This window comes from Lampetra fluviatilis, chromosome 9 (assembly GCF_964198595.1).
Source record: "Lampetra fluviatilis chromosome 9, kcLamFluv1.1, whole genome shotgun sequence".
In the NCBI taxonomy this organism is placed as follows: Eukaryota; Metazoa; Chordata; class Hyperoartia; order Petromyzontiformes; family Petromyzontidae; genus Lampetra; species Lampetra fluviatilis.
The window spans coordinates 7156744-7183239 of NC_136283.1; the positions used below are offsets into that span (position 1 = coordinate 7156744).

The 26496-nt window shown below is 41.8% G+C and overlaps 1 protein-coding gene across 1 annotated transcript; it reads right to left on the reverse strand.

The window, feature by feature from the left end:
- Nucleotides 1-548: 548 nt before the first annotated feature.
- Nucleotides 549-25936, reverse strand: ABCG2 (ATP binding cassette subfamily G member 2 (JR blood group)). The gene is made up of 16 exons (XM_078859721.1): nt 25727-25936; nt 18088-18299; nt 15527-15586; nt 14400-14514; nt 13347-13499; nt 12338-12495; nt 11832-11983; nt 11171-11308; nt 9205-9458; nt 8553-8635; nt 7902-7991; nt 6866-6990; nt 6389-6543; nt 5996-6085; nt 5006-5106; nt 549-4077 (listed from the first exon to the last, which is right to left on the reverse strand). The coding sequence occupies exons 2-16, from the start codon at nt 18273-18275 to the stop codon at nt 3930-3932; spliced, it is 2010 nt and encodes a 669-aa protein (XP_078715847.1). The 5' UTR covers nt 18276-18299; nt 25727-25936; the 3' UTR covers nt 549-3929.
- Nucleotides 25937-26496: the final 560 nt, after the last annotated feature.

The following is a 26496-nucleotide window of genomic DNA, read 5'->3' on the forward strand; positions in this document are numbered from 1 at the left end:
TTACAACCTGTCCCAATATTGTCAATAACTCTGTTTAGCAGGTACTGGTTAATCATCAGACAAATCAGAATGGCTGAAAATGAAGACCGTTTAATTTAAACTATTGTATCATGGCATCACATTGCTATTAATCAGTTTATTAAGTGCACTGATTAAAGCATCAAGCCACTTGCTATTTTAACACAGACATTGATATTCTTTGACATTCGAGGAATTGTTCTTAGAATCAACCATTTTAATGGTTGTCTGCAGCTCAATTGAAATTAATGTGATTCTAATTGAAATTTATAAAAATTGGCCATCTTTTAAATTTCCCCATAAAAAAGTGGCTATCCCACGGTTCCAACGATCCCATTCAGAAGTATTTGATTTCTCACCTCGATTCAAGTCCCAGCTTGGTATTGTAATAGCCCAGCAGTAGCAGCAACTGGCACCTCTCCACTTCAGGCCACCCCACAAGATGCTCATTACATCAACAGTGTGGTTTGCCCGATTTACTGTCAAGGGAAAGTGCATGGAGTAATTTGCTCAAAGTCACATTTCCCACGACGCATTTAGAATTTTTCTTCCCCATATTGAGATGTGGCTTCAAATGGAGATGCTTTAAAATATAACATCTTATTAAACATCAAGCATAAGGAAACTACAATTGGTTAAATGTTTATTGAATGAATACTTATCAGGCATTTTGATGCGCAGTATGGCTTAAATCACAACCCAGTGCTAATTTTCAAAAGAGCAACCTCAACTTGTGATATCAAATTACCACCACTCCATTATTGGTATCACAAGGGCTGTGATATCCCTTCAAGTTAGGGAGACTGTAACTTCGAAACTAAGTATACAAATGTATCAAAACAATTTTCATTAACCCGTGAATTAAGAAAAATCTTTCAAAATAACATTTCAGTCTAACCCTGCCATGTATTTTAGTGATATAGCGCTTAAATTAAATGTGATCCCTTGAGAACGCTGGCATAATAACTCACAGGAAACACCAGCAAGGACCTAAACAATATACATTCAGGGCTCGTAAGGAAAAAAAAGTACACTTGGCTCAGACCACAAGGTTACACATAAAACAACCAAACAGCTGCGATCACAGCATGCGGAAAACTGAAAATGTGCACGAACAAAGTTAACGGCAAACACCACCCAGTGCATCAACAGCAGACAATTGCTACTGTACGAGATCGGTGTGCAACGGGAGAAATATAAAGCTCAATAACGCATGGAGCACTGGCTCCTATTGCTAAAGACCGTTACCTTCAGTGTCTTGCTCATGACTGCCTTGCAATACCGCATGCAGTCTTGCCAGTGAGGGCACTTCTCATGCAGTGAAATTATCACTGCTCTTGGCCCACATGGCTCGAAATCCTACAAAGTCTCCATTTCGAGCCTCATTTGGATTAGCTACAATAGCAACACACATTTTATTTTTATAATGTAGAGGCAATGGCTTGTACATTCCACAATATCCATTAGACCCTGAAGTGTGCAATTAAACGTTCATGTGAAATACACATTGACCCCACCAGTTAGTTTTTAATGCCCAACCACGCTACGTTTACTAATAAATTGCAAGGTAAAGGTGCATCCCTTCAAATGATTGCTCACGACACGATTGGCAGCAGGACCTCCACTAGAGGATATTTGGCCTACTCATCCACACTGGCCATATATCTTGCCTGCACTTTTCCCTACCACAAACGAAAAGCCGATCCATTAGCTATGGCGTTCCCATTTTATACCACTGGGTGGACATAGGCAGAATGACTTAAGAAACTTGCCAATTGTTTCAAACTGCCATGCCAGGAGGTCGAACTGGTGACTTCTGGATTGCAAGTCCAGTGTGCTCACCATCCCTTAATAGAAATACACCCACACAATTATATTTCAGCAGTATTGAACATGTTTCATGTTGGGTTGCAATTACTTTTATATGTTTTACATAATTACCAAATGAAAAAAATAATGGGCTACAACACAATACTTTTCTTCATAATTTCCAAAGTAATTTTTTTCAACCTATTTTACAACCAATTATTGAAAAAGGCACAAACACAGGTTGATAGAAAAATCTAAAATCAGGCGGTCATTATTATTTAACCTCCTGTGATGCATACTGCTTTGTCAAATGGGCTGTGTGGGTGTAAGGCAATTCCAATTACAAACTTAACAAAATTGTTGTAAAATAGCTGTAATCTGACATTTCTATAGCAGTGTCAGCAGTTCTAATTTCAACAATGCAGTATGCTTTAATTCCAAGTCCACATGATATTAGTGTTATGTTAACACTTACATCTAAGGATATGACAAAATATTTGCAGTGACGCTAAACCATGAACCTGCAAAAGATTATTAACATTCGATGAAACCAAAAAATATTCTGTATTTGCAAGTTATATTCTATTTACACAATTACCGTGCATTTATGTTCTAAATTCTACATAAAAGGGGCATGATACACTTCTTGAACGAGTGGACATTTTCTTACAATGTCACAATTCCTTTACAAAGGACAATAACAAACATGAATCTTGGTATTTTACATACGAGTATAAATTCTGTAAAATAAATTCAGACCTTTTGTCAAGGCACTACTGGAATAATGCCTCCCAAGGTCTCGTTGGTCATGAGAATTGTGACCACACTTAACCACGCTGGTCAGTTCAGGTTGGTGGCAGGGCACCCAGGACCGTGTGAGATATACCGTAATTCCCTACGGACATCTGCTGTGGCCAGAAATCGAATGCCTCTCGCCAGATACTGAGCACGGCGCATGCCGCTGCGACAATGCTCAACCCAATTTCACATATAAAAAGGTTGATATAAATAATAAAAGCGCATTTCACATTAAGTTTGTTCTCCATTGTGGCACTACTGGTTTTTATCGATTTGTTCAAATCACCTGAAAAAAATAGGGTACAGATAAACACATTCATCAGTACTGTATTTGGCAACTTCCATCTCAATCGAGTAGGGGGGGGCGACCCCTCCAGCAATGAAAAATGATAGGAGTTGTTAGTAAGGACATGTCCCTTGCTTTTTATTTGACGCGTGTGCGGTGATGGCGCAGCCATCGATCGAGGGTCGAATTCGAACCGCGTTGTGTGATCGGCATGGCGCTCGCTGAAGGTGAATGCCTTCAGGGAAGTCGTGTACTGTATACGCAACTGTGCACAATTCTGAGTCACTTATAACTGCTTTGCCGTTACTTATTGCCAATTATGGACTCAGACTATTGTCCTATCATCTCATAGAGTCCCTGGCACGTAATAATATGCTACACAGTGGCAGTGGGGGTCGCAAAATTCCGATTTATTACTAATAAACCCCAATGATCCGATCGAAATTAAAGATTTCGATCGGATCATTGGGGGGGCATGTGCCACCCCACCACCCACTGGCTCTACCAGTGGTTCAAGACAACATGGCAAGTTCATACTTTGGTGTCAAGGAGCCAGAGATTCAAGACATAAAAAGGTTGCCACACAAATTATTTTAAATAAATACAAATAACAAAAGATGGATAAGCTGGTAGGCTACTCTGTTTCGTCAATAGGGGAACTAAAAAGTCCAAGTTTGTTGCGTCCGAGTTGTGATGAAATCAAGATAAATGCTGCGGTGTTAATATAATCGAGACCAAACAGAGACCAAAGGTTCGCCACCTCATCGGATTGTCTTAATGACATAGATGTTTCTTATAAATGAGCCATATACAATATCACAATATAATATGGAACTAGATTACAACAACAAAAATACATTTTAACACTGCTTTGAAAACACAATGGCTATTTTTTGTAAGACATAGGGTATATATCTGTAGCCGAGGAATAACAACAGCCGATTCAAAATACCAAGACCCATGACGGCTGGACATAAAAAGGTATGTCAGAGTTGCTGTTTTTTCTACCAAGGAGAGCTTATGTCAGTTTCTTCATGAAGCGCAGCTTCAGGTAGGTGATGGCGAGAAAGATGATGGTCATGCAGCCCAGCGCCACAAGGTTCTCCCACAGGGCCCAGTCATTTGTGCCAATTCCCTGCCGGCAAAGGTAATCCTCACCGGTACAGCTGTAATAGAGAAACAGAAATGAATTAAACCCCTCATGCAGACAGCCAGCAAACAGGCAGAACCCTTTGAATTGTTATGGAATATCTAATAAATACTATTATCATGGAAGAAAAATCATACATATGCATGGATTCTCTAATGCTTTCCAATATGCGTTTAACCTCGGATCTTTTTAATTTGCGATATCAATGCCACCAAATGAAATTACGTTATCAAAATGGAGGCATGCACATGACGTGTGATGTCATCAAATTGACAGAGAAGGGATACCCATTAATCGCTGGTTTTTATCTCCAAGTTTTGGATAGCCCTTTGATAAATTTGCCCCGTTTTCTGTAGGGTAAGCCTCAAATAGCATTACAACTTTATACTAAAAGATTGTTTAGACTGCACCATGTTTACGAGTTATCATGACTCCCCCTGCTAAAGACAGACAGACTTACTGCGAGAACATTTTCAATGCGCTAACCAATGCGCCACCGCTCCACCCTGTAGACCAGGGGTGGGGAATGTCCGGCCCGCGGGCTGTATTAGGCCCGCAAAATAATTTGGTCTGCTCTGCCAAGGCAACCGCACGACTCGAAATTCAATAAATTTTGGTGCTTTTTTCATAGCAACATAAATTTAATTTTGTATGGCCCACGAATCATGTTATAAATATCCAAATGGCCCTTGGCAGAAAAAAGGTTCCCCACCCCTGCTGTAGACGATCAACATCTCTATCGAAATTATTTATTTCAAAACGTTAAAAATAGGTAACTTTTTTCAATTGTCTAAAAATATGATGTAGAAGTAGACAACATAGTATAACAACATGTAAAATGAGGGTCTAATTACGACAGCATGTACACGTAAGATTGTAGACAAATTAATGGAAAACAGCAGATTCCGTTTTCAGCCTCAGCAGGAGCAGCAGCAAGGCCTTACATGGCTCCAGTGTTTGCAGACGTGGAGTTACAAGTGAAGGACGCGGAGGTGTAGTTGCTACCACAAAACATCAGGCCCCGAAACTCGTTCACTTGCAGTCCCTGCAGGCCACAATGAATACATTTTGAAATACATTTCAAGAGATACTGGTCTATCACTTACAGTGAAGTGATATTTCCTCTCAACATTATCATGTAAATTACAAACACAAATTCTCTTCGTTTTTGGGGGGCTCAAAGAACATAGAACCCCAGTAGTTTTGCCCCTTCCCCTTACTCTCGTCAGACCTACATACAGAACAAAACCTTTCTAAACTGCAGTGTATCACAGTTGTTTTCTTGAGACTGCCTTTACATTTAATCTCTCCAAAGTGGTCTTTCAATTAAGTACACTGCTTTTCACTTTTGCACCTTACAGTTAAAATTCCAGTTATTTTCTGGTCCTTGTAAAGGAAAGCTACAGAGTAGTGCATATTGGGATAAATCGGTTCGTAATAGATACCGGTTGCAGCCAAAGATCTACTCTCTGGAATGTCATCAGAGTTTAAGACCATAGCATAATTACAGTCACTGGCATGATTAGTCATGTTATAACTAGGGCCCCATGCAGTAAGTGACTCGTTAAATAGCCTCAGTTTTACCACATGGATAATTGTATTCATTATAAACATGGTTAAATCTTGACTTAAAGCTTTCGTGACTGCAGGAATTCATATTCTTTGGGTCTTTCGGTAAAGTCACGTAGATAGGTTCTTTTTTGTTATTTTCTTTGAACCTATCTACGTGAATTTACCAAAAATGACCCAAAGAATATAAACATGGTTCTATAAAACACGAAAATGTTTACATTGCAGGACAGCATAAAATGACTTTATATATGGCAGTTCTTGCTCTACGGGCTTGAAAGTATTTAAAACCATGGACTTAAAAAATTGTAATGTATTGAAATTACGTCCGGCTTGAGACAAAATTGAGGGCCGCACACACTTACTGTGAGTCCATATCTAGGGATGCTGAAGTACTTTAGCCAGTTGAGCCAGCCCATGACGCTTGGCAAGTTCACCAGCAGACCTGAGAAAATCTAACCGAAAAAAGCAACACATCTCAGTTCACCATGAAGCAACAGGTTTACTTGTCCCAATGATGGGTTTTCTAAAGCCTAGAATTGTGTATGAGCTATAGTTTTTCATATAAAGGTGGCACAATGGTAGAAAGAGCATGAAGACACTGTAACTTATATGATTGATAGAAGTAGCAACAGCAGTAGGAAAGTTAATGAATGCCCAAGGACGGGGGAGGCAAACAAATCTACATGCACACTCGTAAAACGTTACTTAGAAACAAGAACATAAAATGTGGATCGCTCGCTCACGAGCTTGCTTACAATCATGAAGACAAAGCAGATGGTGATGAGGAGGTTTGCTACGGCCACTACGCTCTGCCCAGCACTGATGGCCAGGGCCATGGAGGTGGCGGTGTAAGCCACGAGCACCACCGTAAGCATGAAGATGAAGAATTGCCCAGCAGTTGCCTGAAAACCTGTCCCCGGGAACAAAATAGTACGAGACCTCCGAATGACCATTCTCATCACGAGTATCAACATTTATTACGTATGCCATGCCTCTCATGCATAAGTAATAAAAAAAAGCAGAATAGACAATAGACTACAGGGGTAACTGATTGCTAGGGGTTGATAGCACTCGTGGGAGGAGGGGGGGGTGCACTACAAACGGTAAATTAAGAACCACTGCTATAGTTTCAAAATGCATTTAACACAATCGTATTTCACCTTGAGCAATTTATAAGTGGTGAGTATCTGTGCGGTGCAATAAAATAACATGTCAGAAATTGTTTGACTTGCCGATCATCCAGTAGGTCACGATGGAAAAGACGGCTGCAGGCAATGTCCGCATAGGTATGAGGTCAGACATGACTTTGGCCAGAAAGTAGGCAGACACTCGGTAGTAGCCACTGATGTACTCATGTCTGTGGACACATGGCAATGGACATGAAGAAACATGTGCTAATCAACACTTCCAGCAATGTAGTGTTGTTGCTTTACTCTTTTCACATATTTGTGCCAATTAAGCAATGTTTGTGCCAATTAAGACTATGTATATTAGTGATGAGAATAGTCCGTGAAAATCTGAATTAGTGCTGTAACATACTTACATGCAAACAACAATACATTGGGGGGAAAGGTAAGGTAGCTACATATCTACAGTGATGAACAATTGGTGAATGAGAAGCAATGTCCTATTATATTCAGAATATGATTTCAATGCATATTGGGGACAACTAAAAGCATGTTGATCGCTTAAAGCTGTCAATTCATCAACAGCCATGGTCTATCCACTGCTGGATGAAGGCCTCTCCATGTCATTGTCATCTCACAATTTGCACACAAGCTGATCTCATCATTCCATATCCATGCAGGTTGTCCTCTCGACCACGTTATTTTTTTGGCGTCATTCCATCATCATTATCGACCATCGACCGCCGACCTTCCTAGTGATGCATCCTGCCCAAGCTCGCTTGCTTTCCTTAACAGTCAATAGGCCGTCTTCAATTTGGATTTCTTTCCCGATCCATGTGTGTTTCAATCTCCGAGTACACTACCATGCATGCGCCTTTCTTACTTTGCATGCTTTTTAGATCTTGTTCCATTTTGTCGGTCTATCTTTTTGACATCATAGCGTGAAATATCCCCAGATTGAAGACGTACAGTTTTCCAAAAGCACTCCACCCTGCTCTCATTCACCACTTTATCTCATCATTTGGACCACAGTCCAGTTTCAATAACTGTGCCTGGCAAACATATTCAGCCGTTTACCAGTTAGATCCTGAGGACAACTATTTATTTTTGTTTAGCAGGATGATCATTGTGCTGAACTTACGTGAATATCTTTTTCTCCCGAATGAAGAGCTCAATTGCCGATACGCTGGAGAAGCACTGGTTCGTGGTGATAAAAAAGAGAGATCCAACCCTGAGAGAGGACAATTTGAACATACAATGATGACACATTTTCATGCATAGGCTCTTTGCACATTCCAAGTGAAACTGGGTGGTGGTGATACATGCCTGTAATCCAGCACTGTGAAGGCGAGGGTTGGTGGACTGCACAAATGTTACGAAACTCCCTTCCCGTAGGCATCAAGGTGTCATACCCTGGCTCGCCAGGAAGCGGCGGTAGAGCAAGTGTTCCACTAATCTCCATTTGGTCCATCAAGGGACAGTGTCGCCTCTCGCGCACATGAGTTTCCCCTTGTTGCTGCGATTTCCACGCCCATGTATAAAACTCATTCATTTGCTGAAAACACCTTCATAGATATGATGTACTGTGGAGTTTGGCCAATTGTTGGCACCAGCTCACTGCCTGGCTGCCTTTTAGGCTTGCCTGTGGTTCCTCGTGCCTCTGAGTAATTATCTCCCTTCGAGAGCAAGAAAAAACTGTGCGCGCTCTAAGTAGTTAATTATTATTGTAATAAAACACTCTTTGCTCATTACTGAAATACACTCAATACACATAAAGTGGTGTGCTCAATACCTGTTCTGGATGCCACTTGGATCTAGTTTAGCACCAAAGAATATGGCTCCAACAATCAGGCCCAAAACCAAAGTGACCACCAGCTGTGATTCCATGCAAATAAAGAGGAAAAAGAAACATCACTAAATTATACAATGACACAGCAAACGAGGTGTGACAAGTAAAATCTAACCCTTTGTTTAAAAAAATGCACCTGACAATAAAAGCTGTTAAGGAGGAGGATTACATTTTTACAACAAGTTGGAGAAAATCATGCAAATGCATGATTTATGTAATGAATTCCCATAAATGCTTTTATTCTGAATTATGTAATTAACAGAACAGAAACCAACGGTGGATGTTACCAAAAAATGCGTGTGCATATTTTCAAAAAGGAATTTTTTGTTGTTGGTTGCGTCTCTCAATTTTGGGCAATGACTTGATCAACTTGTCCAGTTTTTAATAATGCAAGTCCCCGATTGTAAACATACATTCATGCTAAAGTTTATTTTGTATTGGAGTTATAGCACCCTGCATCCCTGTTACAGTGGACAGAGCTAATGCATAAAGACTTTCAACTTTAGTCGGAAAGCCATGAAAAGGGACACGAATAAAATCCTCACATAACACCGTGCCAATTTTATGTTCCACGTGGCCACACAAAAAGTCGAACCTGTGCAATGGAGACTTGTGGGTTCCTCGAAAGGTTGGTCACAGAGCGCTTGGTGACCCAGTAGAGCTGGTGGAAAAAGGAGGTGGCGTAGGTGACTCTCTGTGTTTTAATGCTGGTCGAAGCCTTGGAGCCCACGGACGCGAGGATCTTGCGCAACTCCTCATCGTTGGTCTTGAAAACGTTAGAGTTGTGGTACGACTCCTGCAGCTGCTCTGCAATAGTCCTGTGCTCCCCCTGCTTGACCTCTTCCTCGTCTGTGGCACAGAGGGGTGCACAAAAGACATGCACATTGGAGAGATATAAAACTTGATTTAAAGCTTTCGTGACTGCAGGAATGACTCTCTTTGGTTCTTTCGGTAAAGTAACGTAGAAAAAAAATTACTTAAATAATAGAATACGATGTTTCGAATGCAACACAAGCAATCGTCATCAGGTAAGAATGAATGAGAAAACAAACCTAGTAAACTTAGAAATATAATGAAATACAACACAGAGAGTCGGCTGACACAAGTCAACACCCTACCTGGTTGATTACGTTCTTCCAAAGATTGCTAAATTTGAGAGAGAGACAAAACACAGACACGGAGATACACAGACAGACATGCAAGCAGAGATAGGCAACACAAAGACACACAGAGCGAGAGACACCGGTTCGATCTCCCCAGAGTGGCTTTTGAAACAATGGTACAAGATTCTTAAATTCCTCCACAACTGACCACCCAGCAGCAGAAATGGGTACACCAGATTTATCCCGTCGGCAGGGCATGTGTGGTGGGGTTAAGTGTGGGTACTCCTACCTCTTTTGAGATGTCTGGGCAGCGTGGAAGAATAGACCAAAATTCACAATAAAGTGGCTTCCTCGGGCTCCCTCTAGTGGAGACCCTTCCATTAGCAGCAGCAAGCAATTTCAGGGCTACAACTGTACTATACGCATTGCATGTGAATTTAAATTAATTTGACTTGTGTGCACCAAAAAGTGACACACTTCAGTGAATTCACAGAATCAGATAAACCAATACTTCACATATCAACAAGTCCTGTGAAACAGAATTTGCTGCGATTGAACAATGTAAAATGTATGACGCATTAAAGGTCAGTTGCTTGGGAACAATCTCCAGTAATCTTTGTGTATAGCCACAATAGGTGTTTGTACTTTTAAAGCACCGAAAACAGTGCTTTGTAAGAAAGATATATATGCAGTTCACACCCATTTAAAGTACAAAATACATGCTTCTGAGTAATTCAAAGCAGCCCCTGAGGTGGGTTCACATTTGAGTAGAAAGACATTCATACAGCATAATGTTGATCCATGAAAAAGTAATGTGGATTAAAAAAGTCAGTACATCATTAAAACACACTTTTAAAATGTTTACAGAAAACCCATGATACTGTGAGGTCTTCACAACGTTCAGGGTTCTTTCAACAAGGGACATGTGGCTCAAGTTGGCCAAAACCAAAACAGCGTTTGCAATGGGAGATGACAGCAAACAAATTCAATTAAATTCACTATGGGATCAGTAACTACCCATCCTGGGTGTGTTGTATGGAATGTTATTGAAGGTACCATGGGAAAGTGACATTATATATCACGTTTATGTAATTCCCGATTTATCATATATCAATTCATTTACTTTAAGTATTATTTAATACAAACTACTATGATTGCGTTAATGGTACCATCCTTTGTAAGTGTAACTATACCTGCCCAAACTAACAGGTGACTAAAAGAAAAGCATTATATTGACATTAATAACCTTCAGTACAAAAACACACATAAACGTCTGCGATCCTCTGACTGTGATAAGTTATATATTCAGTGTTCACGAATGCTGGTTGTTGAGGGATTATATTATTTGTGCAGGATACAGCACAATAACTGGTTTGTCCTTTCTGGCATCCCATGTAGAAAAAGGTACCCCCACGTTGTTAGGAGAAATGCAAAAGTGCACGTAAAATGCATTCGCACCATTTGGAGAGAGATCGATTTCTTCCTCGCCGCTATCGTCGCACTTTTCATTTCTCATGGCTGCCACGGCGGTCGAGTCTCCGTTTATGATGTCCAAGAAGAAGTCAGCGGGATTGTTGTACGGCTCGCACTCGTAGCCTGCGAGCATGAGCGTGCACATTACAACGCCCAACACAAACACACGACACATCGGCTGGGCAAACATTGGACATGAATAGCATCTAAAAGACGTAAACTTTGACTAAAGACATTGACAGTTATATATACACGCACACACATATACAATGCTATATTGCACTTGCCTTGCTTGCTACATGATTGTCATTTCTAATGTTCAGAAATGTTTATGTTCCAAGTAAAACATATTTTTACGGCTTACAATAAAATGCGTAATCTGACACGGTCTAAAAACTTCCGATTGATTAGTAGTTTGATTTGTAAAATTGTTATTAGTTTAATCCAAGCGCGGTCTTTAAACTTGAGTTAAGAAATGCTCAACCAAGAAAACAGCACAAGTGGCTGAATTACGAGTGGCTGCGAAATCTTAGGTGTTAGATGCAGTGTAACTTAACAATTCCTTTATTTAATACCAGGCAACTTGATGTATTTTTCCATGAAAAGAAACCGACCTTGATTTTGCATGGCAGTACGGCTCACTCACCAAGAGTCTGGAAGTAGCTGAGAGCGGTCTTGGCAGGGCCATGGTACACGAGGCTGCCACTGGCCAGCAGTGTCAGACTGTCAAAAAGCTTGAAGATGGAGTAGCGTGGCTGATGGATGGAGAAGATGATGGTTCGACCCTTCCGTGACATTCTGCATTCATTCAAATAACCCAACACGCATGCACACCAAAAAATATAATTCCAACCAGATCTTAAAGCAGAAATCCTCAACAAGAATACATAGAGAGGCAGCTCACATCTTAATGAATCAGTCAATCCTCATGATTTTGGCGATTTGTCCCATTGTTGATAATCGAGACCGTGGCAGGTATTCATACGAAAAAATCAGATGAAATGAGACGAGTTTTTTGAAATCATTAATTCAGGATGTGAGCCAATGCCATATTCTGATCAAGCCTTTCTGATTAACTCCAAAAGACGAATAAGACCCACATGAAATGTGGATTGGCCGATAATGAAACGCCGTTAGGGCTGCTGCACGCACCGCTTGAGCAGCAGGAGAACGGCGTTGGCCGTGCTGGCGTCAAGCCCAGTGGTCGGTTCATCCAGGAACAGCACAGACGGGTCGTTGATGAGCTCCATGCCAATGTTCGTGCGCTTCCTCTCTCCACCGGACACGCCGCGGATCAGCTCAGTCCCCACCTGCGCAATCCAGCAGCATACGCAGGATGAAAGCAGCGACTCCTAATTCTTGTTTTGTATCACACAATGGTCGATTGGCACGTCGTGTGCGATGGGGTAATCATAATCTTTATCAGAATCATGATTTCGACTGGAGGAATCCGATGAGCTATGATATCCAGTAGGGGCGGGTCAGCAAGTTACAACAACGAACAATACAAAAAATGATAGGAGTGCAAAATAGAGAAATGTAAGTAAGTTACTATAAATAAAAAAGTATACAAGTACAAATTGCATAAGTATATACATTCCTGTCGATTTGTCAACACCAAATGCAAGCTTGGGCAAGGCAGCAAAACAATGGATATAATCTATTTTGGATGAGCAGGACATATCCAAATACGTCTTCCTCTGCACACATCAACCATAAAAACGTTCGCAAACGTCATCATCCCTTAATTTCTTGTTTAGTACCATATCCGAACACGGCTATATTGTACATTTTTCCTTATTACACATTTTTCAAACATAACTGAAATCCGTGCCGGAAGCAGGGAAAAATTTATGATTCTCATGTCCTTTTAAATTGTAGCTTTTTATATTAATATATAATCATTTATATTACACACTGTCTATACAATGGAAATCACTCTAAACACGAATGTCCTTTCAGTAAGTGACTGACAAGGTAAATCGCTTTTGTGCTGGCAGTCTCACCCACAAACACCACCAAATGCACCGTTTAATAGTCACAGCAACATAACACGAAATCCACTGAGTCTTCCACTCAAAAAGCAAGAGAGCCAACTCGGGATGGCCCTATTGATCAACAAGAGCAAGACATTACTGCTGCATTCACACGCCGCGTTTACCTTGGAGTCGGCACACTTGGTGAGGCCCAACTCTTGGATGATCTGGTTCACTCGCTCCTTCTTCTCTTGCTGGCTGATTGACTGCGGCAGTCGCAGAGCAGCGGAGAACTGAAAGTTCTCCCGAACGGTCAGTGTACCCATCACCACGTCATCCTAAAGGAGGATCCAACGGATTTGTCAGCACTTAACTGCACCGAAATGACGATTCAGGTTGGAGGGGCCATTACAAAACTCCAGTTCCGAGAGCCATGGCTACAATATGAAGCTTCAATGACTTCCGGTTCTTAAAACATGGCCATACTTCACGTATCACATTGTGAGAAATGAAGACGGCTGGTGGCCCAGAGGAATGATGGCGAGGCAGGGATAGGAGGGAGCGTGCTACCGCGGAAATTGAGAGATAACATTAATGTGTGGAGGTGGTGGATAGACTGTTGCAGAGCGGGGCCATGGGGGATAGTCACAGATTGGGGAGGTCTTCAATGAGGAGGGGAATGATCCTGGTTGATGTTGACAAATTCATACGGCAACCATAATCTATTATATGTGTACATGGTGATTTGTAGGCCCAGGGAATTTTTACGATTTTTTTTTTAAATGTACATAATAATTAAATGTATGGAGGTTTTAAACATAAGGCATTTATATCTTGTAACATTTTTATACGTTGTTATCGTGTTCAAAAGATTTGGTTTCACCAGTGCAATACATAAAGTATATACTTCCAGCTTTCAATTAACACGTATATTTTTTATACTTTACAAATAGCCGATTTAATATACGTTGAACTACATTTTGGGTACAAGCAAGTTCATCTGTACGAATGTTAGCAGACGGCCCACTCTACATCGTGACATTAAACCTTCGAGACATTAAACAACACAGATGCAAACTAAAAGTTGTGGAAAATGTATGACTAAGGATGGGTGTGGAGAGGAAACGTGTGGCCGCTTCAGCAGTTGGGGGCTTCCATTGAACTTGGTGGTTTCGTTAAAAATAAATAAACCAATGGGTTTGTCTTTGTTAACACTGGGTTCGTAAAAACACACCGACCTGCACGACATATCCAGAGACGCATTTGAAGTTAGGCGGCTGTGGAGCCCCATCCACAAGAACAATGCCCTCCAGTCCATTGGGGTCCTTCCTGGCAGCCAAGACATCCAGAAGCCTGGAAACGGCAGCAATCCACCCCATAAAATCAGGGGACCGCAAGATTCTCAGTGCTAAAAGGACTTCCCACCGTTGTCCTCACAAGAGGTCAACATCACAGACAAGTGCATCAGATGTGCTTCTGCAGCTGTCTGGAATGCTCTTCCTTCCGATATTAGGAAGTTACTGGAGCTATGCACTTTTTATTCAAGATAGAAAACGAATTTCTTTACAACAAATGTTTTTCTTTAGTTTGTTATCCTCCCTCTGCACCTCCGATTAGCACGGGTGGCTACGTACGGTGCGAAGGAAGTGAAACCTCGTACAACTCGAAAGTGTTAGCGCTGCCAAAAGGGATATTGATATAACCTCAAAGGAAAAACATATTTAAAATCAGCCTTTTCTTTACTTGTGAAAGTACAAATGTTATTTGATAAATTTTCAAGGGACACACTTTGATAAACATTTTTCTCAGAAAGGCTTGTCTTAAGCATACATATCGACAAATAGCTGCAAAAAAATGGCAGGAGCATAGCCTTGTGAGTTTTTTTTAATACTCCAGTGTGAAAATGCATCCAGTCACATTCACAAATTATGAATTGTCATTCAGACTTAAATAATCGACCTTTTGAACTGAAAAACTGCATATGACCTCGTTTTATATGACCAAAGATTAGGATAAAAATGGAGATGGTGATGCGGGAAGGTCCCTGATATCTGGGAAAGTTGGCATGGAATGACCCTGTTGTTGTCAGCATGTGACATTCCACTCCTTGGCCATTCCTTCTTTTCCTTAGGCGTGCCTGTCCAGCCGTGGCCTCTGGCTGTGTGTGCATCAACATCCCTTTGTTTATTTACATTGATAATGTTTTTTTTCACTTCAAATAAGGGGTGGTGAATCTGAAACTGAGAAAAAACCGATCTGGCCAACCCTATCAGAGCTGGAAAGACCCAACAACGATTGACATGAGCATGTTATGGGTGAAACACACAATGTGAAGTGATTAAATGTGCAAAGGGACCAAACTTACGAGGACTTTCCACCACCTGTTGGCCCAAGAATGGCATTCATACCAGGCTTCATGATCCCACTGGAAAAAAGCAAACATGCCCTGTTACTACTGCACATGCTCTCTTCAAATGGCCCGTTTGTATTTACTATAGCCTCATTGATAGACATGTGTTTGGGAAAGTACACTATTATTCCATTCAGAGACAAAATATAATGTTGACACATTATGTACAACATGGATATGGCAAAAATCTTTGAGTAAAAGGCCAAAATGCATGATCATCAATGTTGGGAGAGTATATTCTCATTGTTTTTTTCTAAAATATATTTTAAAAAATTGAAACAGTGACTTAAAAAAATAAGCAAACATTGGACCTTTTCACAATTGTGATTATGCGTTTTAATTTAATTTCAGGTCCATTCCAGATTCGGCTGAGTAACAAAAAAATCTCATATGTTAAATACATGACTGCCAGAAGTAAAAAAATGCATCATAACAAAAGCAGCATTGTATTGGCAGTTAAATAACAATTTTTACTTAATTCTACACAAGTTATCCCACGAGTAAGGCTTACACTTATGGTGTTGCCTAGCTTGAGATGTATTTATTAAAATAAAACGTAATATCCATAATAGAGTAGGAATAAACAAGAGGATTTTTAAATCAAATATTAAGTGCTGTTATCTACAACTATCACAAGTAAAACATCATCTTCATAAATGGTCATTATGGTAAAATACATAGGTTTTTTTAAGCCAATATCAAGTTTGATTTTAGATTTTTGGGTTAGGCCATGTAATCATCTGGCCGAACATATCTGTTCTAAGACCCCTCCACCACCTGACATGTCATGTGTATAAGCATTGAACGGTGCCAATTATCATTGTCAGCTCTACAGCAAGTTGAATAATAATCTCACATCCAAATTAAACTTACCGAGGAGCTGAAATAATAATATATTGGCATGCTAAACACTTGTACACATTGTGACATATCATTTGTTTGGACACAGTCGGGTGGTGAAGGAGATATCGCAACAGAACATTTGCCAGATGATTAAAAGTAAATTATGAATCATTAATCATCATTGCAAGTGTCTTATTCATTATGACAATGATTATTTATGAATATAGATTTTAAATCAGGATAAACTTGAGATTGACATCTTATTTATCAGGGAATCCTGGCAAGATGGCAGGAGTGAGGATCTATAGACACATGTGGAACACATCCTGGGAATGTTACCATCTCAACTTTATGTTGAACTAGATTCTACCAACTTAGTTGCTGTGGTGAAATTGGAGTGACCATGGAAAATGCCTATTTGCAATTTTGGAGGTGGCACAACAGTCCTACAATTTTGCAGTCACAAGCTCTTAATTGCTGTGAAGAGAAGCAATAGAAAATTGAATTAAGTAATCTGGGGCCAAGTCATTTAATGCCTTGCAGGCAAATAACTGCATTCAAACTAAATCTTGACTTAAAACTTTTGTGACTGCAGGGATTCATATTCGCTTGTGTTGTGATTGCTTGTGTTGTGATCAAAACGTCGTAGTTTTGTTATTTTTTGTTATTTTCTTTCAACCTATCTACGTGACTTTAACGAAAGACTCAAAGAATATTAATTCAAATTGGCAACGTGGCTTGATTGTTGGCAAGTTGTATACACATTCTATTTGCTTAGAGGGCACACATAGTCACACCGAAAATAAGGCTGTAAACCACATTACATGATAAACATCTTGAGACTGTCACGTGCAGGTTTTGGCTTTTTTCCTAGGTTTGAATATGCCAACGAATCTAGTTTACCAATGTGAATGGCCATAGTTAGACAAGTTTGCAATTGTACATTCAAGCTTTTTAAAAACTTAAAACTTTTATATAGTGAATCCATCAATGTTTGTGGGAACTGTAAATGTTTTTCATCATTATCATCACCTTCAACATCGCAGTCATCTCCCATTACAATCAGTTCTGTTAAAGAATTACGAGGTGAAATTTCGTCATATTGTTGCCACAAAATGAGCTACAGTAAAACCTTGGATTGCGAGTAACTTAGTCTGCGAGTGTTTTGCAAGACGAGCACATTTTTTAAATAAATATGAATTTGATAAACGAGCAAGGTCTTGCAATACGAGTAGTACATATACGCTTTGTCTGCCGAGCTTCACGTGATCACAACTGATATAAAAGTGCTTTGGATTACACACACGTTGCCGGAACGAATTATGCTCGCAATCCAAGGTATTGCTGGATATGGAAGTTGCTCTCCAAGCTGCGTTGTGGACCCGATAACCCAAGTTCGATTCCTGGATACGGATAACAGAATAGGCTCTTCACCCATACTCCCCAAACCCTCAAATTCACCAACCCACAAAACCATGACTGACACAGTGCAGTGGGGCCTTCATCCATTGGTGGATTGAAAATGACTGGAATATATTTACTTACATGCAAAGAGATTTAGTGTTCACTAAAACGGAGATTACATAATTGTAAATTTAACTGACGAACATTGGTACACCAATGTAAAACGATTATCATCACGTACAACGATAAAACACAGTAAATCTGCTCACTTTACGTTCTTGAGGATCTCCTTGACGGTGACCTTGCGGCGGCAGGGCAGGCCGCTCTTTTGCTTCACCGAGTAGTTGATGTTGTGAAAGGTCAAGATGGAGCCTTGCAGGAAGCGCTGGGAAGTGCGCGTTGAGATCGAGCGCTTGATGACGTTGTCCAGGTCAGACTCCATGTTCACGATTGCCATTACCGGCCTCCCCTTGTCGATCCTCTGCGTGACAAACATCGGTTCCACCACAGCACTCTGAGCGTGTCCCTTCCCAGGCTTGCCATTCTCCTCCAGCATGATTCATGGTTAATGAGAGAATAATTGTTTGGAATGGTTACAACTGCTTGGTATGATGTGTTTTGAAATGTATTACTGCACAGATGTTCAAGTTAATGCTTTATAGTGCTCTGATATTTTTGGGTTGTACCACATGTTGGGCGGTATTTCTGACGTATTGCTCCAATTAATTAAAATCATGGACTGAAGAAGCTCCTAGCACGTTGAGCGAATGTTAAGATATCATGCAAGACAACAAGCGGTACAAGAGGAAAACACATCGAAGAACTTTGCTAAAATAAATTGTTAATGATTTGGTTTATTAATGATACCAATCTCAATCAAGGGAATGCAAACAATTTCGAATTCCCACTCATTGATGGGTTTTTCTAATTAGCCCATCATAGGCCTCCGGTGTTCCACAGACCATACAATGTGTAAATAATCCCATACAATGTTTAATGTGGGTGTGTGGATTTCACATGGAGCAGTGCTTTTTGAGCAATTTCAAGCCCTGCAATAGCATAATTATTGATATTGGTTAAGTTGGATAAATGCAATTTTCCCCATGAGAGGCAAACGTTAAACAGAGACACCAATGCTTGAACATGTAATGCAGCAGTTATGAAAAAAGTGTTTTACGTTCAGGGTTACAGACAGCAGTTCACCTATAAATTGTACACAATGGGAAGCGAGATGGCATAATTCCAAAAGTGCATAAATGTACAATGTGTGCCCTCTTGGGGAATGCATTATACAGGTAGTCCCCGAGTTACGACGATCCGACTAACGATATTTCGATCTTACGATGGCGATAGCAATACGACAAAATTGCCATCAACAACCTAACATCGTTCAGGTATGCAGACGACGGACAGAATCTTGGCGAGTACAGTACAATATGATACGTTACGATACGGTCAATGCATGTACGATACGTAGCTTTAGCGATTTCATTTAAAGGTTACCATGATACGATACGTTCAATGCATGTTAAAAGTTATTATAGCAGATAGGATTGTTTCCTGAAAAAACGTTCTATTAAATTGCAGTTCCTATAGGTAGGCTAGGAATTTACCTTGTTTTCTTTTACTTTACATTTTACTGTGCAATACAGTATTGTAATTAATAAACATACAGTATATAGTTTATACAGTACGGTACTGTAAATTGCTCTGTTTTGCTAAATTATCACCATTCTTTAAGACTCCTGGGTAGGCTAGGCCATCTTCGACTTACGATGGTCGTCGTAACGCATCTCCATCGTAAGTCGGGGACTACCTGGACTTAATTTGTAGCCCTTTGTCAATCAACTGTGGAACAAAAGCCTCCCAAGTGATGTCGGTAATGGTTGTTGTTGTTTCATCACACTTCACCGTACTGGTCAGTGTGTGATGATAAATGGGGGATGGTCAGGTTAAGATTTCACTTTCCAATTCATGTTAGCCATGGCCAGGTTAATAAGCACAATATGCAAGGCACTGCACCATTACTCCATCCCTGTCATGCATTGTGTGAGAGCGTTTACGTGCATTTGTAACATTTAATTCATAATAAAGCTTAAGTATTTGGCAATGGGGAAACATGAGTAGATTTAAGCTCTCCAGCAATGAAGATTAGGTCTGAAAAAAAATCAGGTAAGTTTCCACTTGGCAGGTGTGTCAGCCGATTTAGTTTCAGAGCCAAAGCTCCTTAAAACATTACACTGCAATTACAGACCCGACTACAATTCCAGCTCAGCTATGGCCTTTGAGAAAAACATGAGATGATATGTAATCTGCAATATGCATCACGTGAAATATTGCATCCGACGTGAACACAGAATGCCCTCGTGACCATCCACACAATTATCCCTCGTGACGTAAACCACCTATTAACACAATGGCTCCTAAAACACATCGGTGGCTGGCAATCGTGAGCAATGCCTAGCATTGCCGAACAAATAATACAATATTAAATATACTATATACGGTATATATATATGTATATGCAATACCAGATTACATTTTTTAAGAGCAATCCAATCATTTCTAATGTTACCAGGATTGCACTGGCAGAACAAGTGCATAGTGAATAAAGTAACAAAACTGTTACTCGCTAAAGCTAAATATAGACGTAATAAAATGCTATTAGAAAATTGGACAAAATAAACAAAGGAATTAAATATATGAAGAAAACAGTAACTGTATTTATCTGTCAGAGGGACTTTATTTGAAGGTCACAGCAGAATATGTATAGCCAACACAGTTATTAAAGGGAAATTGGATAAAAAAAATTACAACATTAGCAGCAGATATGAGCAAGTTGGACTGCTTTTGAAATGCTGGACCTGATAATAAAAAGCCCAACAAACCCTCTAAAGGAAAGTTTTTTAAGATTACCAGCTGCAACATATTGAGCCAAACATGGAAATTGACAAAGAAAATTTAACAAATGCTCTAGAATGTGTAAAAAAAAACACATGGGAGATGCACGCTTAGAATTACTCTGGCAGAAAGAGGAACACCCCCATTTGAGAATGTAGGCAGATTCAAATTTTTTTACTTTTAATAAGAGGAAGAAGGCTTGGGAAATGCATGTCCCGATGAGAAATGATGGCTGGCGGTTGAGACTAAGGATGGAGTAGCAGCCTAGGGAAGGAATGTACTCTACACGATGTCCACCGAGAAGATGCAGCAACGAAATCAGCTCGCGTGGCAGTGCTAGGTGAATTATAACTTTGTAAAACCGCGAGATTATGGCGGTTTGGGGAAACCTTCATCCAGCAGTTGATCTATCATGGCTGGTGATGATGACTTTCGAAACAACTACACTCACATGACATATCAGCTGTCAGTGATTTGTTGAAGGCAGCCAAGACTGGTATCGCTCGACAGTTTGGCAGGAAACATGTTGATACTCTGTCACCAAAACTAGTGGTATAACAATGTATCAGTTACTTAATATTTACTCCTTAAGCTCGTGATACATGCATCATGTCATGTGTGTGGTGTGTGAGAACTGGCGTTGTTCAATTCGTCTGTAGTTTAGCACTGCAGTTTTTGAGAGCAGGGAAACTTAGAATGCTGGGGCAAATTAAGAAGTAAGAGGCACTTGACATAAATTATTCAAATGTATTTGTTTTCAGCGATGTTCAACTTTCATTAAGTATCAATTCCACCTCCCAATCGTCATTGGCTATTATTTCATCAGCAGCTGTGCCATCCTATAGAACTGTAGGTGCATTTTAAATTGCTCACAGCAATTCCATACAATTCTCTTTGATATATCACTCTTCTTGCAGAGTGTACCAGAGCACACTTGATACAGCTATCGTGCTGTGACGGTCCCACCTGAAGACGGAAGCTTGTGTTGCCTCCGAAACGTCGTGATTTTGATTTTATTTTCATTTAACTTATATTAATTTTAATTTTTTACCTACGTGACTTTACCGAAAAAACCTAAGAATATGAATCCTTGCAGTCACGAAAGCTTCAAATCTAGAATGTACCAGAGCACTTTACAAAAAAAAACCTCTATACACTATTGGCCCATCAATAAACTCAAATTAATCTTACTAAAAAATAGAAAATATTATATTTAAAGATTCCATTGTGCCAGAATCCTGATACAACTTGTAACAGAGTTCCAGAGCAAGGCAGCATACTAAATAAATAATGCCCTTGCCCATCCTGGTTTTCAGAAGACTTCCAGGAACTACTCAGAGTTCAGACTTTCACGGATCTCAAGGTGCGACTAGGAGCATAACAAACCAAAGAGTTCCTGGAAATATAAAGACAGCAGACCACAAAAGGCCTCATAGATAGGTAGAATAATTTTTACATCCATCCCTGGTTTTAAAAAGGAATCCAGTGCAGCGATTTAAGAACAATGAGTGAGAGTTAACAATTAAACCCAAATTAAATCATGACTAGCCCACAGATGCCCAGCACCTACAGGAGAAAGTAAAGAGTAAAAAAACATAACTAAAACCGCAAAATGCCTGGCCAACACCTGTGTTTTCATCCAGGCAAGGTCCCTCCTCGTGCACTCTTGCAAACCGAATGTCCCATCCATCTCCAGGGATTATCCAGGATTGTTTCTTTAAAAAAAACCCATGAAGCAGGATAAACGTTCAAACAGTCCACAAGTTAAATTTTTTTATTTTGTTTATAGAAAAACACCTTTGTAGAATCTGAGATGTGCTTATCTTCACAAGCCTTAATGAGCCAATCTTCTCCATTAAGATGCTAATTCGGTGATTGTTAAAGAATGTCAACCTCTGGGCAATATGTGACACGTGAAGGGGGAAGTGGAGACGGCTGACTGACCAGTTTTGGCTACAATGGCAAAGACTAGGGCATCAATGCAACTTCCATCGGATTACAAAATAATTGTATGCATTCTACACTTCGTTCCCATGTGCAAGCAGATGTGCTCTTGTGTATACAGTGCCTGGATGTGTATCAGTATGCATGCATTTATGAATGCGTGTTATGTATGTAGAACTTCTTTCACACCGTGCTAATCGGAGGTGCAGGGGAAGGACAACACGCATATGCGTGTAGGTGAGTTTGTATCCATGTACACCCATGAGTCCACGTGTGCATATACCCATGTACTCATACGTAACCACGTGAACATATGCGTCTGTGCGTGCCCATGCGTGTGCATTACAATTTAGATAATTATTTTAGAACGTCGTAATGAGACTGCATCTCAGGACGATGTACATTCAACATTTCATTTACAAAACCGGGATTTGGACGGGCGAGGGAAACCAGTCCCTTGGAGGAACGGAGTTTAAAACTACGGTGGGAATTGCGGAATGCGCGATCTCACACGGACCAAAAGGTTGCCTCGAGGGCTGAGATAATGCATCGATTTGCAGAAGCAACGAGTTTCCAGAGGGGAGTAGAGTGAGATGAGAGGGCAGAAGTAGGATGAGGGGGGGGGGTGTCATGAATAAGAGCTTCATAGCTCATCGGAAATCCTCCAGTCTAAATGAAGATTTTGATTCTGTATGGATGGGGGTAGAGTGGAATGAAGGGGAGAGGTAGGAGAGGTGCCTTAAGGGGAGCACTGCGAGAAAAGACGGGAGGTAGTGAGGACAGGGTGTTGAGAGGAGTCGAGAGAGATGAGAAGGAGGGGAGGGTTGGAGAGTGTGCAGAGCTGAATGAGATTAGAAGGGAGATTTTGAGGAGTGTGCGGAGGGGAATCGAGTGACAGAGGGCATTGCTGCCCAGGGACTCAAGTGGGTCTCGGTTGGCTCCTGTGTAGAGAGGGGGGGGGGGTAAACCTGAGCCAAATAAGTAAAATTTAAAAATACTTGTTTAAAAACACGCTTTAATGAAACGTACCCTACTAGTAATGGCAGAACTCCACGACTCCAGGATTTGGTCCCGAGGCTTGCCATAACGTAAGGAACCGTGGTGATTTACAGCCAACGTGAGTTGAGCGTGGACAATTAGAGCAAAGCCGAAACATAACATAAAAATGATGGTTTACAAATATTTTTTTTTATTATTGTCATCAGTATGACATCAGTATACCACATTTGCAGTCGCTACCCCATTGGGAAGTGGGTTAAAATTGAGTTACAAGATTTGAGGATACAACAACAGACAGAGTGAGTTAAATAAAAGCGTCTAATAATAATAATGTCAGTCCATGCCAAATGAGCAAGCTACTCATTAGCCATGTCGTGTGCTCGAATTCACACATCACACACATCGAGGTGGAGTGACTTGCATAATCCCACTGGGATTTTTGCACATAGCGTTGCTTTTTCTGCAATATTTTGCCGTCTTTTCTTGGATTTTCTGTTTGCACATAGTCACATAGTCACTTTAAGATGTTTTCTTGTTCATGTTTTTTGTTTGTTGCGGTTGCACCCGATTCAAGAGCCGAATGGCTCACAGGGCTTTACCAAATCAATGAAACTGAAAACTGAAAAACTGAGTGGCGGTGCAGTCGCTGTCACTCAAGAGCCACGGTTAACTTCAGTGAGCAGTGACATCCGAATCGGTCTTTTGAGGTCACTCTCAACCAAACCGGCACGGTGAAGTATGGTCAAGCAAATACCCCCCTCCGTTGACTGTCATGTATCGATGAATGCAACATCAACTAATCGCATGCGCACAGTCACATACAATAACCGGGGTAATTGTAACAAAAACAGAGATTTCCCATGCGCAGCCTGAACAGACTGTCTGGGGCAAGTGCCGCTCGCGAGTGGCATGCACCACCCCCGGCCGCCTTTGTCTTTCCCCCCCTCCCCACCACCCCACAGTGGCGATGTTTACCACACACCGCTGCACCAGCTACTCGTTTGTAGGCCGAGTCGACCTAGGGGAGGACCGGCGGTGGCCGTGAGCGGCGGCGACGCGAGACATCACCGTCATGCGGAGCCTCAACTATGCGGTACTTCATCACTTCCAGGGTACTGTACCAGTGGCGTGTGTGTTGTGTGTGTTGTGTGACGTGTGTCTGTGTGTTGTGTGTGTTGTGGTGTGTGTGTGTAGTGTGTGTGGTGTGTCTGTGTGTGTGTAGTGTGTGTGTGTGTGTTGTGTGTGTGTGGTGGTGTGTGTAGTGTGTGTGGTGTGTTGTGTGTGTGGTGTGTCTGTGTGTGTGTAGTGTGTGTGTGTAGTGTGTGTGTAGTGTGTGTGTGGTGTGTCTCTGTGTGTAGTGTGGTGTGTAGTGTGTCTCTGTGTGTGTGTAGTGTATGTGTGTCTGCGTGGTGTCTGTGTAGTGTGTGTGTGGTGTGTGTGTAGTCTGTGTGTGTGTAGTGTCTGTGTGTAGTCTCTGTGTGTAGTGTGTGTGTGTAGTGTATCTCTGTGTGTCTAGTATGTGTCTCTGTGTGTGTAGTATGTGTGTAGTCTCTGTGTGTGTAGTGTGTATCTGTGTGTGTAGTGTGTCTCTGTGTGTGTAGTGTGTCTGTGTGTGTGTGGTGTCTGTGTGTGACTGTGTGTGTGTAGTGTGTGTGTAGTGTGTCTGTGTTTGTAGTGTGCGTGTAGTGTGTGTAGTGTGTCTCTGTGTGTCTCTGTGTGTCTGTGTGTGTGTAGTGTGTGTGTAGTATCTGTGTGTAGTGCGTCTCTGTGTGTGTAGTATCTCTGTCTGTGTGTACACCACATCTGAACATCGCGATGCGGGCCTTGTAACGACGCTCAGCGCCGTGAGGACATCAAACAACGTCACGATTTGTTATTTTTACATTTTGTTCTTGTTGTTAACTTTGCCGTGAGCCACGCATTGCAACTCCACCCCCATCCCGCATAACAATCCCCATTCATATTTTCAAATTCTGTTGGTAATTTAAAAACAAAGCATCTCGACACGGCAACGTCACAATATCAACCGCGATGCAAACGAATGTCAGCAGCTGTATTACTCACGTTGCTGCTGCTGCTGCTGCCAAACGTAGTCTTGCTCCTTGTAATTAACGCGGCCGCCGCCTCCTCCCGCTTTGTTGAGCGAGCTAAGCCGACACGAGCTGCAGAGAGCACCGCCGCGTCTCGCCGACCCGTCCACGTGCTTGGGGTCGTTGGGGAGCTGCTGCTGCCGCTGCCGCCGTCTCGAGGTTTTTTTTATATTCCGAGCGCCACGGCGCCGCCTCGCACGCGACACCCCCCCCCCTCATCCCCCGCACCCCTCCCCCCCATCCCCCCACACTCCCTCACCCCCGCACTCCATCCCCCTCGCACGCGACCCCCTCGCACGCGACCCCCCCCCCATCCCCCGCACCCCTCCCCCCCATCCCCCGCACCCCTCCCCCATCCCCCGCACTCCCTCCCCCCATCTCTCGCACCCCTCCCCCCCCATCCCCCGCACTCCCTCCCCCCCATCCCCCACACCCTCCCCCCCGCACTCCCTCCCCCCCATCCTCCGCATCCTTCGCATCCCCCGCACCCACCACCCCCCGCACACCCCCCCTCCCCATACATTGCCACCCCGTCTCGCGCGAGACTCCGTTCCCCACTCCCCATTCCCCCCCCCCACCGCCTTCTCATCCTCCTCTGAACCCCCCCCCCCCCCGTAAGCCATCGGCCACGATGAGCGTTGGACCAATCGCAGGGAGGCGATGATTGTTCGAGGGACGGCCGCCTTCACGTTGCGTTGGGCGTCAACTTCGGCGATTTTGTAACAAGAGAGGCAGGGTGACCCC